The sequence below is a fragment of the Blennius ocellaris genome, assembly GCF_963422515.1.
Source record: "Blennius ocellaris genome assembly, chromosome: 15".
Lineage (NCBI taxonomy): Eukaryota > Metazoa > Chordata > Actinopteri > Blenniiformes > Blenniidae > Blennius > Blennius ocellaris.
Genome location: NC_137664.1, coordinates 8,276,988 through 8,288,386, shown reverse-complemented (window position 1 = coordinate 8,288,386; position 11,399 = coordinate 8,276,988). Strand labels below are relative to the sequence as shown.

At 40.7% G+C, this 11,399-nt stretch overlaps 2 protein-coding genes across 4 annotated transcripts; both read right to left on the bottom strand.

Annotated features, from left to right (window-relative positions):
- Positions 1–3,054: 3,054 nt before the first annotated feature.
- On the bottom strand, positions 3,055–7,883 carry edf1 (endothelial differentiation-related factor 1). Its single transcript, XM_080510478.1, has 5 exons — positions 7,632–7,883; positions 5,308–5,359; positions 4,665–4,825; positions 3,762–3,855; positions 3,055–3,672 (listed from the first exon to the last, which is right to left on the bottom strand). The coding sequence occupies exons 1-5, from the start codon at positions 7,707–7,709 to the stop codon at positions 3,611–3,613; spliced, it is 447 nt and encodes a 148-aa protein (XP_080366604.1). The 5' UTR covers positions 7,710–7,883; the 3' UTR covers positions 3,055–3,610.
- Positions 7,884–8,704: 821 nt separating this feature from the next.
- LOC308140341 (uncharacterized protein) lies at positions 8,705–10,673 on the bottom strand. Of its 3 annotated transcripts, none has more exons than XM_080510068.1 (4): positions 10,539–10,673; positions 9,662–9,822; positions 9,455–9,559; positions 8,705–9,066 (listed from the first exon to the last, which is right to left on the bottom strand). In XM_080510068.1, exons 2-4 carry the CDS (start codon positions 9,797–9,799, stop codon positions 8,902–8,904), a joined length of 408 nt encoding a protein of 135 aa, XP_080366194.1. In that variant the 5' UTR covers positions 9,800–9,822; positions 10,539–10,673; the 3' UTR covers positions 8,705–8,901. The 3 variants fall into 3 exon arrangements, with proteins under 3 accessions (XP_080366194.1, XP_080366195.1, XP_080366196.1); XM_080510069.1 differs by having other exon boundaries at positions 9,662–9,819; XM_080510070.1 differs by having other exon boundaries at positions 9,662–9,851; positions 10,539–10,647.
- Between the last annotated feature and the right edge of the window lie 726 nt (positions 10,674–11,399).

Sequence of the window (11,399 nt, the reverse complement as noted above, 5' to 3'; positions counted from 1 at the left end):
AGACCCCAGACTTTCTCCCCCCCCCACCCCTGCCTGCCGTCACCCCACCCCACCCCGGCCCCTCACCCACCCCCCTGCCTCCGAGAACAACCACCACACCAGCACCACACAGCTTTCTGCTTCACATCACTTCTTCAAAACCGCTGGCAGCTCCCTTGTCATAGGTGGAACTATGTTGCTATGGTGTTTTGACCAATGGAATGGCATTTCCAGGAAGGCAGTCAGTCTCTCTCTCTCTCTCTCTCTCTCTCTCTCACCAAGTGAAGAAGCCTGTTGAGCAAGAATCCAAATAACCCCCCCCCCACCCCTCCCCCTGGTAACAACAGCAAGGCCTCTTCTTTGTTTGTCCAGTGAGCACCGGACAGGACGCTGCATACTTTATGTGGAGGAATATCAAGTTGGGCAAACTTGTAGCACAAAGAGCAAGAACACAAAAGCAAACATGTCCCACACTGAGATCAAACGGGATGGGATGGGGCGAAGTGTAAATGCTCTTTAAAGCAGTATCGAAGTAATTAAGTTTACAATTAAAAGAGAAAAAAATGTCCCCATCACACATAATTTAAGGATTTCTGTACACAGGGCATACATGTAAGCAAGTGCTTCATTTAATTAATGGAGACAATGAAATTGTTCTTAGGATGAAGGGAACATGGTCCTATCAATGCGTCACTTATATATGCTACATCTTTCAAAGAGTGGATGAGCCCCCCTCAAAGAGATTAAACCAATTCCTTGCCACCACTCCCCCAACTCTTAACAACTGTGAGGATAAAAAGCATCACTCTTCTCGTGCTTGTTGGAGAGTTTTAATTAAATGGTAGGTCTTTATATGTAGTCTGCAACTGTTCTAACACTTATGGTTTTGCTGTAAAGCTGATCTTGTAAATTAAGTGTGTCTTCATAACACTTAATTGTGATGGATGGAAAGTTTAGTTTACTCAGCTTATGTGGGAACAACAGCAACAAAACAAAAATGAAAAAAAAAACAACACAACAAAACATAAACATAGCAGAGCAAGCAAAGCAAAAAAAACAAACAAACTAGTTAATAATAAATAATTAAATAGAATAATTAAAACATTCACTCCGCATTTATTTGTATCTATCAGTTCTTAAAAATCAAAAGGGAAAACCATCCCAATGCCCTCCAGATGCTGCTGTATCCACCCTGCAGCTCTCTGGCGCCCCCAAGCTGGGGGTACACCAACATCGAGAACCACTATTAGACAAATATATACAAGTAAATAAATAAACAATACTACTAATGAATGTTGTTTCACAAGCAATTAAAAAAAAAAAAAAAAAAGACAATAACTTGTATAACGTGGTCATGGATGCAATGCACTTTTCAATACATTTATTCCCTTTATTTTGAAACATTAAGAATCCCAAATAGAACAGGGTTATGGTGATACCTCAAGGGCTCTCTTTTGTGCACAAGCTTTAACTCCTCGTCCCACTAACAGTTTAAATATTCTATACTCGTTCACTGGGCCTTAAGGAAATTATCAGGAAAGTTTGATGGACAAGAGTTTCTATTCACATAGTTAAAATGCTGCCAGCGGCTCATTGGGCGCAGCCTGGAGTGTTTCAGCTCGCTTCCTTCCATCAGTTTAACATCGTTGCCTATAAAATGTGCTGCAGTATGTGGCACCCAGCACTTACAGCTTGTTAGTCCCCAACAAACACCCAGAGGCCATGAGGCTACACGTGATCCAGAATGTGTTCGTTCGTCGAGGACATTTTGACAGGTCAGGGGAGGAATAGCCCAACTATGACAGTTGAATTCCATTTTCTTGCTTTAGTTACAGATTCTTGGGAGAGAATGGTCTTGTTGCCTCACTAGGACAAGATAACGATGCAAGCTTGAGGTGGGATTGTTTATCATCCACAAAAGACATGAAACGTGGGCTTGAAGAGCATTTCAACGTGAAGGCTCCAATTCATTTGAAACGTAGCAGGAGCTGAAGATACTGTAGAAACTGGAAGGGCTTTTATCCATCAGCCGACATAAATGCACAGGTCTTTATTATTGTGCTCCGTCCCGCTTGCACTGCACTTGCACATGCTGCTTTTGCTGTTCTGCAACAATGAGGTCCATCAATCTTTAATAAAAACAGAAGGCAGCCTCACCACAGGCAAAAGTAACAGGGAAATCAATAAGCCATGGTCTGAAGTGGGGCATGATAGAGGAAATGGGGAAGCGCAGCAAGTCACAGCTTCATCAAGGCCAGTTGTTTTTAGAGATGGAATGTTTTATTGAACTGATGAACAGCTTCGATTGGACTGTATAAATGTTAGTCAGTACATCTGAGGTTAACTGGTGACGGGATTTAGCATATGAACATGCATTTGTCCTGAAAAATGTGTACTCTGCCTTCTCCCAGTGAGCTGGTTCAAATACTATGTGATCCAGATGGAAACGGTTGTCTATTTTAAAGACACAAGCCTAAGCACTGTCTTTAAAAGGAACTTTTAGCTCATAAAAACTCCAGAGGGACCACAAGATGGCTTATTGAGGCTGTGTTGGCAACAGGTGGAGCCAATTCCCCAATTTGTGATTCGTTCATGTCAATGAGAACAGTAAAAAAATATATATATATATATCCATTAATGACTGTAGTATGATAAATAACTTGTATTCTCGTGGAAGCAGGGATTAACAATAACCAACTTCTTGTTTTGCTTTTGGGTTTAAATACATAATTTAAAAACAAAGATTAGCAAGTTGATATTGTTGTTGTTGGTGTGGACATTTTTTCTTTTAATCAGGAAACGAGATTAACAGCCAGTGAGGAAATTAAATACTTTTTGTCAAGTCTTTTAGTTCCTTTACCAATGGCAGGTACGACGCAATTGTGGTGATATTCTGCCATCTAGTGGCCCACATTGGAACTTTATAGCCTCTCCTTCAAATTAATTTGTATTTCGTCACCACCACGTGAGGAATCCAGAATATTCTCAATGAGCGAAATCTGTTGGAAGTGTTCAAGAGGTAAGACTGGCCGTGTTTTGACGGCATAAATTCACACACACAAAAAGAAAAACAAATGAAGTGTCAAACTTTATTGTGAGACCAAAACAAAGTACAGCATTAAAACATTTCAATACTGTAATGACATCCAGCCACTGTCTGAAAAGTGTGAACAACAAAAAAAAAAAAAGATGCAATCAAGCACTTTTGGTTTAATGTCATGCTCAGAATCTAAGTCACTCGAACTACTTCGTTTGATCACGATAAAGATTTCCCCCTTTTTTTTTTTCTTTCTTTTTTTTTTTTTTTTAAATGATGGACCATCACTATCCAGGAAGTTAAACTTTATCCATGCCAAAGCCCAAGCAGGTGAACAGTAATCGACAGAACCTGGCGTTTGTGATACTGGAAAATGAATTGGATCATTTGTTTTAAGTGGTCAACAGAGTGTTTTGAGAGAAGGTGTTAGTAAGCAGCCTGCGACGAAGCAGAGGAGCACCAGGTCCTCGGACAGGATGCTGGAGAGATCAGCCCAGGTAGAGGGAGGGACGGGAGAGGCACCAGAGGGGAGGGTTTTATTAGAGGGGATGGGGGAGGGGGGGATGGGGGGGGGCTGATTTCGAGGCTTTGTTTTCATTTCTTCTTGGGTTTGGCCTCCAGGGGTAGGCCAATATCCCTTCCACGTAGTTTCATCCCTGTTTAAAAATACGTGTGAGCTCACGTTCATCTCTTTAGAGTTGATCAGAAGGGGTTGGAGTAGGGGGGGGGGGGGGGTTATTCTTACCAATTATTCTCTCAATCTTTCCCAGGACCTGGTTGTTGGGAATCGCTCGACCGCACTCGTAGTCGGCAATGATTTGAGGCTTCTCGTTAATTTTCTACAAAGAAAGGTTTGACACACAGTTTAGTATTTTGCCACACTGCCCGAGCATCGAGTTATGAAAACTTAACTGCAGTAGGAACTCTGTATTGCCTGAATGGGAATATTTTAAGCAGGAGTCGTCAAACTTAAGGAAACTGAGACTCACTTAAAGAGCAACAAGAAATATGAAGAGAAACTTTTTACGAGCCTCTGGAATTATTAGAATTACATGGCTCACACTCACTATGAATATATTCACATACTTTTAAGAGTTTAACAGTTAATAGCAATAATTCCCAAGAGTTAGAAACACTATATAAAATATTTTTCTTCATCTACTTTTGTTTCACCACTTGAGGATCAGGTGATGCTATTTTGTAAAAGTCTTTGATGTAAAAAAGTATTCAAAATGACACATATTACAGCACTTTTTTTCCACAAAAGGTGAAAACTCAAATTTTTAAACATGTTTATTATTTTTACCACCTCATAGATCGTGTGCTGTGGAATATGCGCTCATTCATCTCCGTTTGATATAAAGTCTTGGTAAGTCACAGTTTGAGGATCAGAAGTTAAATTACGGTAGTAATAATGCAAAAGTTTGAATAAAACAGCTTTTCTACTTGACTGCTGAATGGGTTTTCCGTAAATAGCTCATATTTACAACTTCAAGCTCAATGTGCTTTAAACAACCACAGAAAAAAAAAAACACACATTGGAGATAGACATTAAATCCCTGCACTATCTTTTAGACCATGCCTCCTCAATGATCTCTAAATTACATGCCAAGTGTCACTGCTGAAGTGTTGCAGTCTGGATACTCACAGTGGCCAGGTCTTTCTGGGTGAAGCCTCTTTCCTGTCTGCCTTGCTGAATGACCTTGCCGACCTCCAGAGGAACCCTCTCGTGATGGAGCTCCTCCGTCTCTCGGTCCAGTTTGGCAGTATTTTTTGTCACCACGTGTTGTTTGTTCTGCCCCGCAGACCCTGTGTGACGACCGGTGAATCAGCATCACATGACACGGTGCGCGTGCAAAAGCACAACATTTTCATAACGCAGGTGAATCAACATGATTTCTTTCTTGAGAATAAGACTTGAAAGGGTCTTCTCATATCTGCGATCCAATATTGAGCTCCAGGTGTATGGGGACTCGTATGGAGTTCCATAACTGTTGCTTTAAAAACAATAATTCACATTTGTTTTTATGGGTTGGGTTTTTCTCTTTTCTCTGTTAAAGGCACCTAGGAATGACTTTGTTGTATTTGGTGCTATATAAATAAAGTTGAATTGAATTGAATGACCTTTTAAATAAAAATAAAAATAAAAAAATACAAATATGAACTGTGTAAAATTTCAGCATTAGTCTTACATTTGAAACAAAACAGCAAGTACTTAGTGTACCACTGAGTCAAGCAAATAAATGCAACAATGGTCTTTAAAAAAAAGAAGTTAAAAGTCAAAAGTTTACATTTCTTGGTTGTCTCAACATCTTCTCCACGTCTCTGCGCAGCAGTGATAGCCTGGAAAAGAGACGGACAAAACAAAACAAGTCAATAAATATATAAAAATCAGAGACAAGGTCCAGGTTTATTCACTGTGAATTACATGACGACCAGGCTTGTTGTTACACCCTGATCAGCTTATGACTCAATGATTCCAGTCACAAACGTTAATAAGTAACCGTTCCACTTATCTCAGATTATTGACAAAGTTAAATAAAGATTACAAACACTGTGCCACATTCACATCTGGTTGAACATTTCAGCCTTAACTGAGTGACTCAGCTTATTCCATGTACAGTGGCAAAAGTATTCAGCCCCCCTGAGTCAATTACTTTGTGGAACCGCCTTTTGCTGCAATTACAGCTGCAAGTCTTTTGGGGTATGTCTCTACCAGCTTTGCACATCTAGAGACTAAGATTTTAGCCCATTCTTCTTTGCAAAACAGCTCAAGCGCAGTCAAATTAGATGCAGAGCATTTGTGAACGGCGGTTTTCATATCTTGCCACAGATTCTCGATGGGATTTAGGTCGGGACTTTAACTGGGCCATTCTAACACATGAATATGTTTTGTTTTAAACCATTCCATTGTAGCCCTGGCTTTATGTTTAGGATCGTTGTCCTGCTAGAAGATGAACCTCCGCCCCCAGTCTCGAGTCTTTTGCAGACTCCAGCAGGTTTTCTTCCGAGATTGCCCTGTATTTGTCTCCATCCATCTTCCCATCAACTCTGACCAACGTCCCTGTCCCTGCTGAAGAGAAGCACCCCCAGAGCATCATGCTACCACCACCACGTTTGACAGTGGGGATGGTGTGTTCAGGGTGATGTGCAGTGTTAGGTTTCCGCCACACATAACGTTTTGCATTTAGGCCAAAAAGTTCAATTTTGGTCTCATCTGACCAGAGCACCTTCTTCCACATGTTTGCTGTGTCCCCCACATGGTTTCTGGCAAACTGCAAACGGGACTTCTTATGGCTTTCTTTTAACAATGGCTTTCTTCTTGCCACTCTTCCATAAAGGCCAGATTTGTGGAGTGCACGCCCAATAGTTGTCCTGTGGACAGATTCCCCCACCTGAGCTGTGGATCTCTGCAGTTCGTCCAGAGTCACCATGGGCCTCTTTGGCTGCATCTCTTGTCAGTGCTCTCCTTGTTCGGCCTGTAAGTTTAGGTGGACGGCGGTGTCTTGGTAGGTTTGCAGTTGTGCCATACTCTTTCCATTTCCGGATAATGGATTGAACAGTGCTCCGTGAGATGTTCAAAGGTTGGGAAAACTTTTTATAGCCTAATACTGCTTTAAACTTCTCCACAACATTATCTCTGACCTGTCTGGCGTGTTCCTTGGACTTCATGGTCCTGTTTGCTCCCCAATATTCTCTTAAACCTCTGAAGCCGTCACAGAACAGCTGTATTTGTACTGAGCCTATATATACTATAGACTATACGTTTGCAAGCCACTGTACTTCTCTGCTTATTGCCACTGAAAAAAAATAACGTCTGTCTTCCGGTATTTATAGTGGTAAAGAAACATTTCAGACAGTATGAACTTTAGACGGTATGATTGTTATTGTCAAACCAGATTTTAAGGCGTGTACCTGCACCAGGTGTAATGTCAACAATATTAAAAGCCAACAGGAAGCGTATGATGAAATCTGCTCCCCGCATAACACAAACACAGTCTGCTTGATCAATAACAATCTATGTTTTATGTTTAGTTACTCATCATTTCCACGAGAAGAGGAAAATTCAGGACGGTACTTTCAAACTACAACTGTTTATGACATCTCGGGACGTTAATCACTGGAAAATCAAAAACCTACGCATTCACACTGGGTTTTTAATGATCGCCTGCTCCAGCAAAAACACTTAAAAGTGTGTTAAAAAAACAAAACTAGCGTCCAGAAATGAAGCCAACGTCAACTTTCGGTGCCTTAGCTTAGCTTGCTAATGCTAGCTCCTTTCTGTTGACATAGCGCGATTTAACTGCTGATTAAACCGAGTGAGGTTTCGTTTGACTAAAATGTGATATCCAAGTTAAAATGCTGATAATTAGTTAATATACGTAATCTCTAGAAACACAGACGAGTGTGTTTTAGTTATGATCGTATGAGTCATTGACGTTAATGGTAAAGGCAAGCGTCCATCGCTCCGAAAATGTCGAGTATGACACTAAATAAAGATATTAAATGGCAGCACGGCGCTCGGAGGACATCCAGAGGATCTCATTTCAGAGGATATTTTCAGTTCGGGACGAGTGAGGAGCAGAAGTGGAGTGTTTCGTCCACAGTCACTGACCTGCTTGGATTTGGCCTGGGCAGCAGTCGGCCCCTTCTTCCTCAAAACAGTCACGGTGTCCCAGTCGCTCTCTGCCATGTTTCCTGGGCTTCACAAAAAATACCCGTAAACGTTTAGAAGATATTACAAAAAAATTAAATAAAATATGTAGGAGTCACTTGTGTTTTAGAAGAGGGTCTTTTTCAAAGGAGGTTGGTGCTACTTTAGTGAATCACAACACGCTCCTTGCTCAAGTGTCGTCCACGCGTTCTGTCCGAGCTTTATTTACACCACCGTGATGAACAGTGAACAGCAGCAGCGCCCCCTATTGGTACAGCAGGTGACGCGCAGCAGCGCTCCCTGCCGGTCAAGCGCCAATGAACCACGTCATCCACTGTCACCCTGAACTTTCATGTTTTACACACGTGCTTCATCACACAGTTACGCAACAATTGCTATGTCACTGAGATCAAAGTGCACCAACTTCAACAATTAAGATTGAATATTCATAGTAGATTAGAATAGGATTTAATCAGCGGTTTGTTTTTAATTCACAAAACAAAATAACCCTAATTAAAAACTGAGGCTGCCATTGGGATGCCACTTTATTCTTTAGAATAATAGTTGGATTATAACACACTAAAAGAGGCAGAGGTGGCCTATACTTAGAGAAGTAGACTTGAGATGTTTGCGTGGTTTGAATCCCACCACTGTGAGTCCCTGAGCAGGACTATTGAACTGCCTCCAACGTGCTCTCCTGAACAGTATAAAGTGGGATGGATGGAACAGGGAATTGATCAAGATATTTAAAGTTTTCCAGTTGAAAAACACAAAACCTAATAGCTATAGTTTATCTTCATGTTTAAGTATTTTATATTTGTAAATGAGCATAATACAGGCTGGTAATTCAACTATGTATCAGTAATCCTTTATTTGTTGCAGTTATTTAATAAACAGTATATGTTTACAGGCATATGTGTATACATAGACTAACTTTTTATGCTGGTATTTTTTATGTCACTTTTAAGTACCTACATTATTGAACTAAGAATGAATAAGTCCATTTACTTTACACAAAGACAGAACCGACAACGTTAGACGGATACGCTTTTATCAAAAGTCACACCACAGTTCACCTTCACAAGAGGTGCTGAGAAAAAAAAAAGTAGAAAAATGACATAAATTCTACGGCGACAACATGTGAAGAAAGGAATAACTAAACAGTTCACAATACTCGTACATTACTCTGCAGCTGCAGTCGGAATGTGACATTTCTTTTCCCCCCCCAACATCACCAGTTACAGGACATTTCAGAGGCGGCGTCGCTGTTGCGTCGGGTGCGGATGGGGGACCAGCCCATCTCGGACAGGGCGTCATCAGCCTGGTGAAGACGTCCCCAGCGGTAGCTGTGCTTGGAAGACTGTTTTCCTGTCCATACTCGAGGCTTTGGATTCATCTGTAAACAAAATGAGAGAAGAATTTGTGGATTTTTTTTTTTTAATAAAGCATACCGTCAGTGTTCATTCCACCTTCTCCACATTTTTTTTTTTTTTGAAAATGATCGCTAATTTTACACTTTTGCTTCCAAATTGTATTGATAAGGTGTAAAATGAGCAAACTATTTAGATGCAGAATGGAATCCCACTGTGTCAGATAACCTGCCAATATTCTAATGCTGTTGTACAAGTTTCAAAGTCAAATCAAAGTTAACAATGGGATTGTTTTGCCTTTCTTTGCTCAAGTGAAACACAAGGTTTTCAGTAATAAGAACTTCACAATACAAAACAAAACCGAGAATTCTACATGGATTTAATCGACTTCTCATGAAGCCATTCATTTCATACCTGAACAAAGACAGCAGTGTTCATGTGAAGCGTATCCACTCGCTCAGACAGGTGATTCAACCACTCCAGATGGTCACTGACGGACTGACTTAAATCACCATTGCTCTGTATCACAACAAAATGACAAAGACAAAGTAGATATAAACTAAAATGGAGTTTTGAGCATTTAGTCTTTCTACATCACGGTGGCCATTGTGATGGTTGTACCCCAGAGAGGTTGTCCCTCAGCTGAACGGCAGCGAGACGAACGTGCTCCAGTTTGTCGATCTGCTCTTTCAGCCGGTCGTCGAGCTCCTGCATGACCATCAATCCTTCATCCGGCCTCGCCCGGCTCTTGGTGGCCATAGTGGCTCACAGAAACAGACCTGCTGAACACAGCACGAGATGGACGATTTCACTGAATGAAAAGCACAAACCACAAGAGGGAGACAGATTTTTTTTTTTTTAATTTTTGACAGCAGTTTTAAGGTTTCTGTGCAGAATGACTTACAATAATAATCCTAATCTGCCCAACAGTTTACAGATTCTTACCATTGTGCTGTCAGGTGAAGATTTGAAAAGAGTGTGTGTAGCTAATGAAGTGGCCAGCGAGTGTTATTATCAGAAAGGGTAAACTGTGCAATCCTAAAGATTCAGTAACAAGTAGTTTCTACAATCACCAGATGAGCCTTTTATGTTAATCAACATCCACAAAAATAAATGGAAACATCAAGAAAAATGCATTATTTCCTGGTCTCACCAAAAACACAAGAAAAATGACAACTGCGCCACATATTTTAGTTTTTTAATAGAATGAATAAATTAAAATGAGCAAGATTTGAGAAAGATGGCAGCCATGTTTTTTTTTTTTTTTTTTTCTATTTCAACACTTATTGGTTGAAAAACAAAAGTCGACATTCCGTCTGGTTTTAACCGACACTTGAATTTAACCGCGAGAATTAAGCTAAAGTTTATTGTGTTTTATCGACCTTTTAGGCTTTAAGTCGACATTAGAAAGTTGCGCTTGCTTCTCGGTAGTTTTAATGTCTGCAGAATCCGAAGAGCTCGACTACTATGAAAAGTTTCAGACAAGAAGCGGAGTTACCTTGTTTATCTGGAGGGGGAAACACTCGGTCGTCAGTTACGCCCGGTCGTTAAAAGGGAAACTTCCTCGCAGCGAAGCGGAAAACATTTGCTCGGACCCAGAATGTGTTCAGACTCGCCTCTTTTGTCCCCGAAAACATCCCAGGAATCTGAGGCCGATGACGTCACGGTGACTGACAGGAGGTCGCGCGCTGGTGTCAATGTAAACAGAGGAGCGTTCACTCGACACCCTTTAAGATAATGGGTATAACCAGATGAATCAATGATTTTACATTTCAATGAGGGGAATAAAAAAAAAAAAAAGATTTTTTTTTTACAGACGAGCTCGGTTAGTGGACAAGAGGTATAATCATGTGTTTGACAAGATATTAAAAATACCATGTGACCTCATGGAGACAATCCCTGCAGGATTAACTCCATCGGAGCGGAAACACCAATCACCAGCTAACCGTACCTGCATATTTCTGGACCGTGGGAGGAAACCGACGCACAAGTGGTCATTATTCTTTAAAGCAAAGTGTCATTGGCTCATCATTGATCTCCTTATGGGCACAATGAAGCAGGTGTCAAATTGCAAGTAGTTGATGCTACAAGCCAACAGGCTCATTTCTGAAGGTGTTCATGAAAAAAGTGATTTTCATTGAGGAGAGATGTCAATACCATGGTCTTGACCACAACATTACATAATCATCATTGACTTATCTTCAGCAACAACAATGCTTCAATTTCTTATGTCGAGGAAAATTCTTTACTTCTGTTCTACTTACCTAAAATCACAAACATTTTGAGAAAAAAAACCCCACCAACAATTGACACGTTTTCAAGTTGCTCAATCAGTTTTATTCAGGAGAAGAAGAGAAAA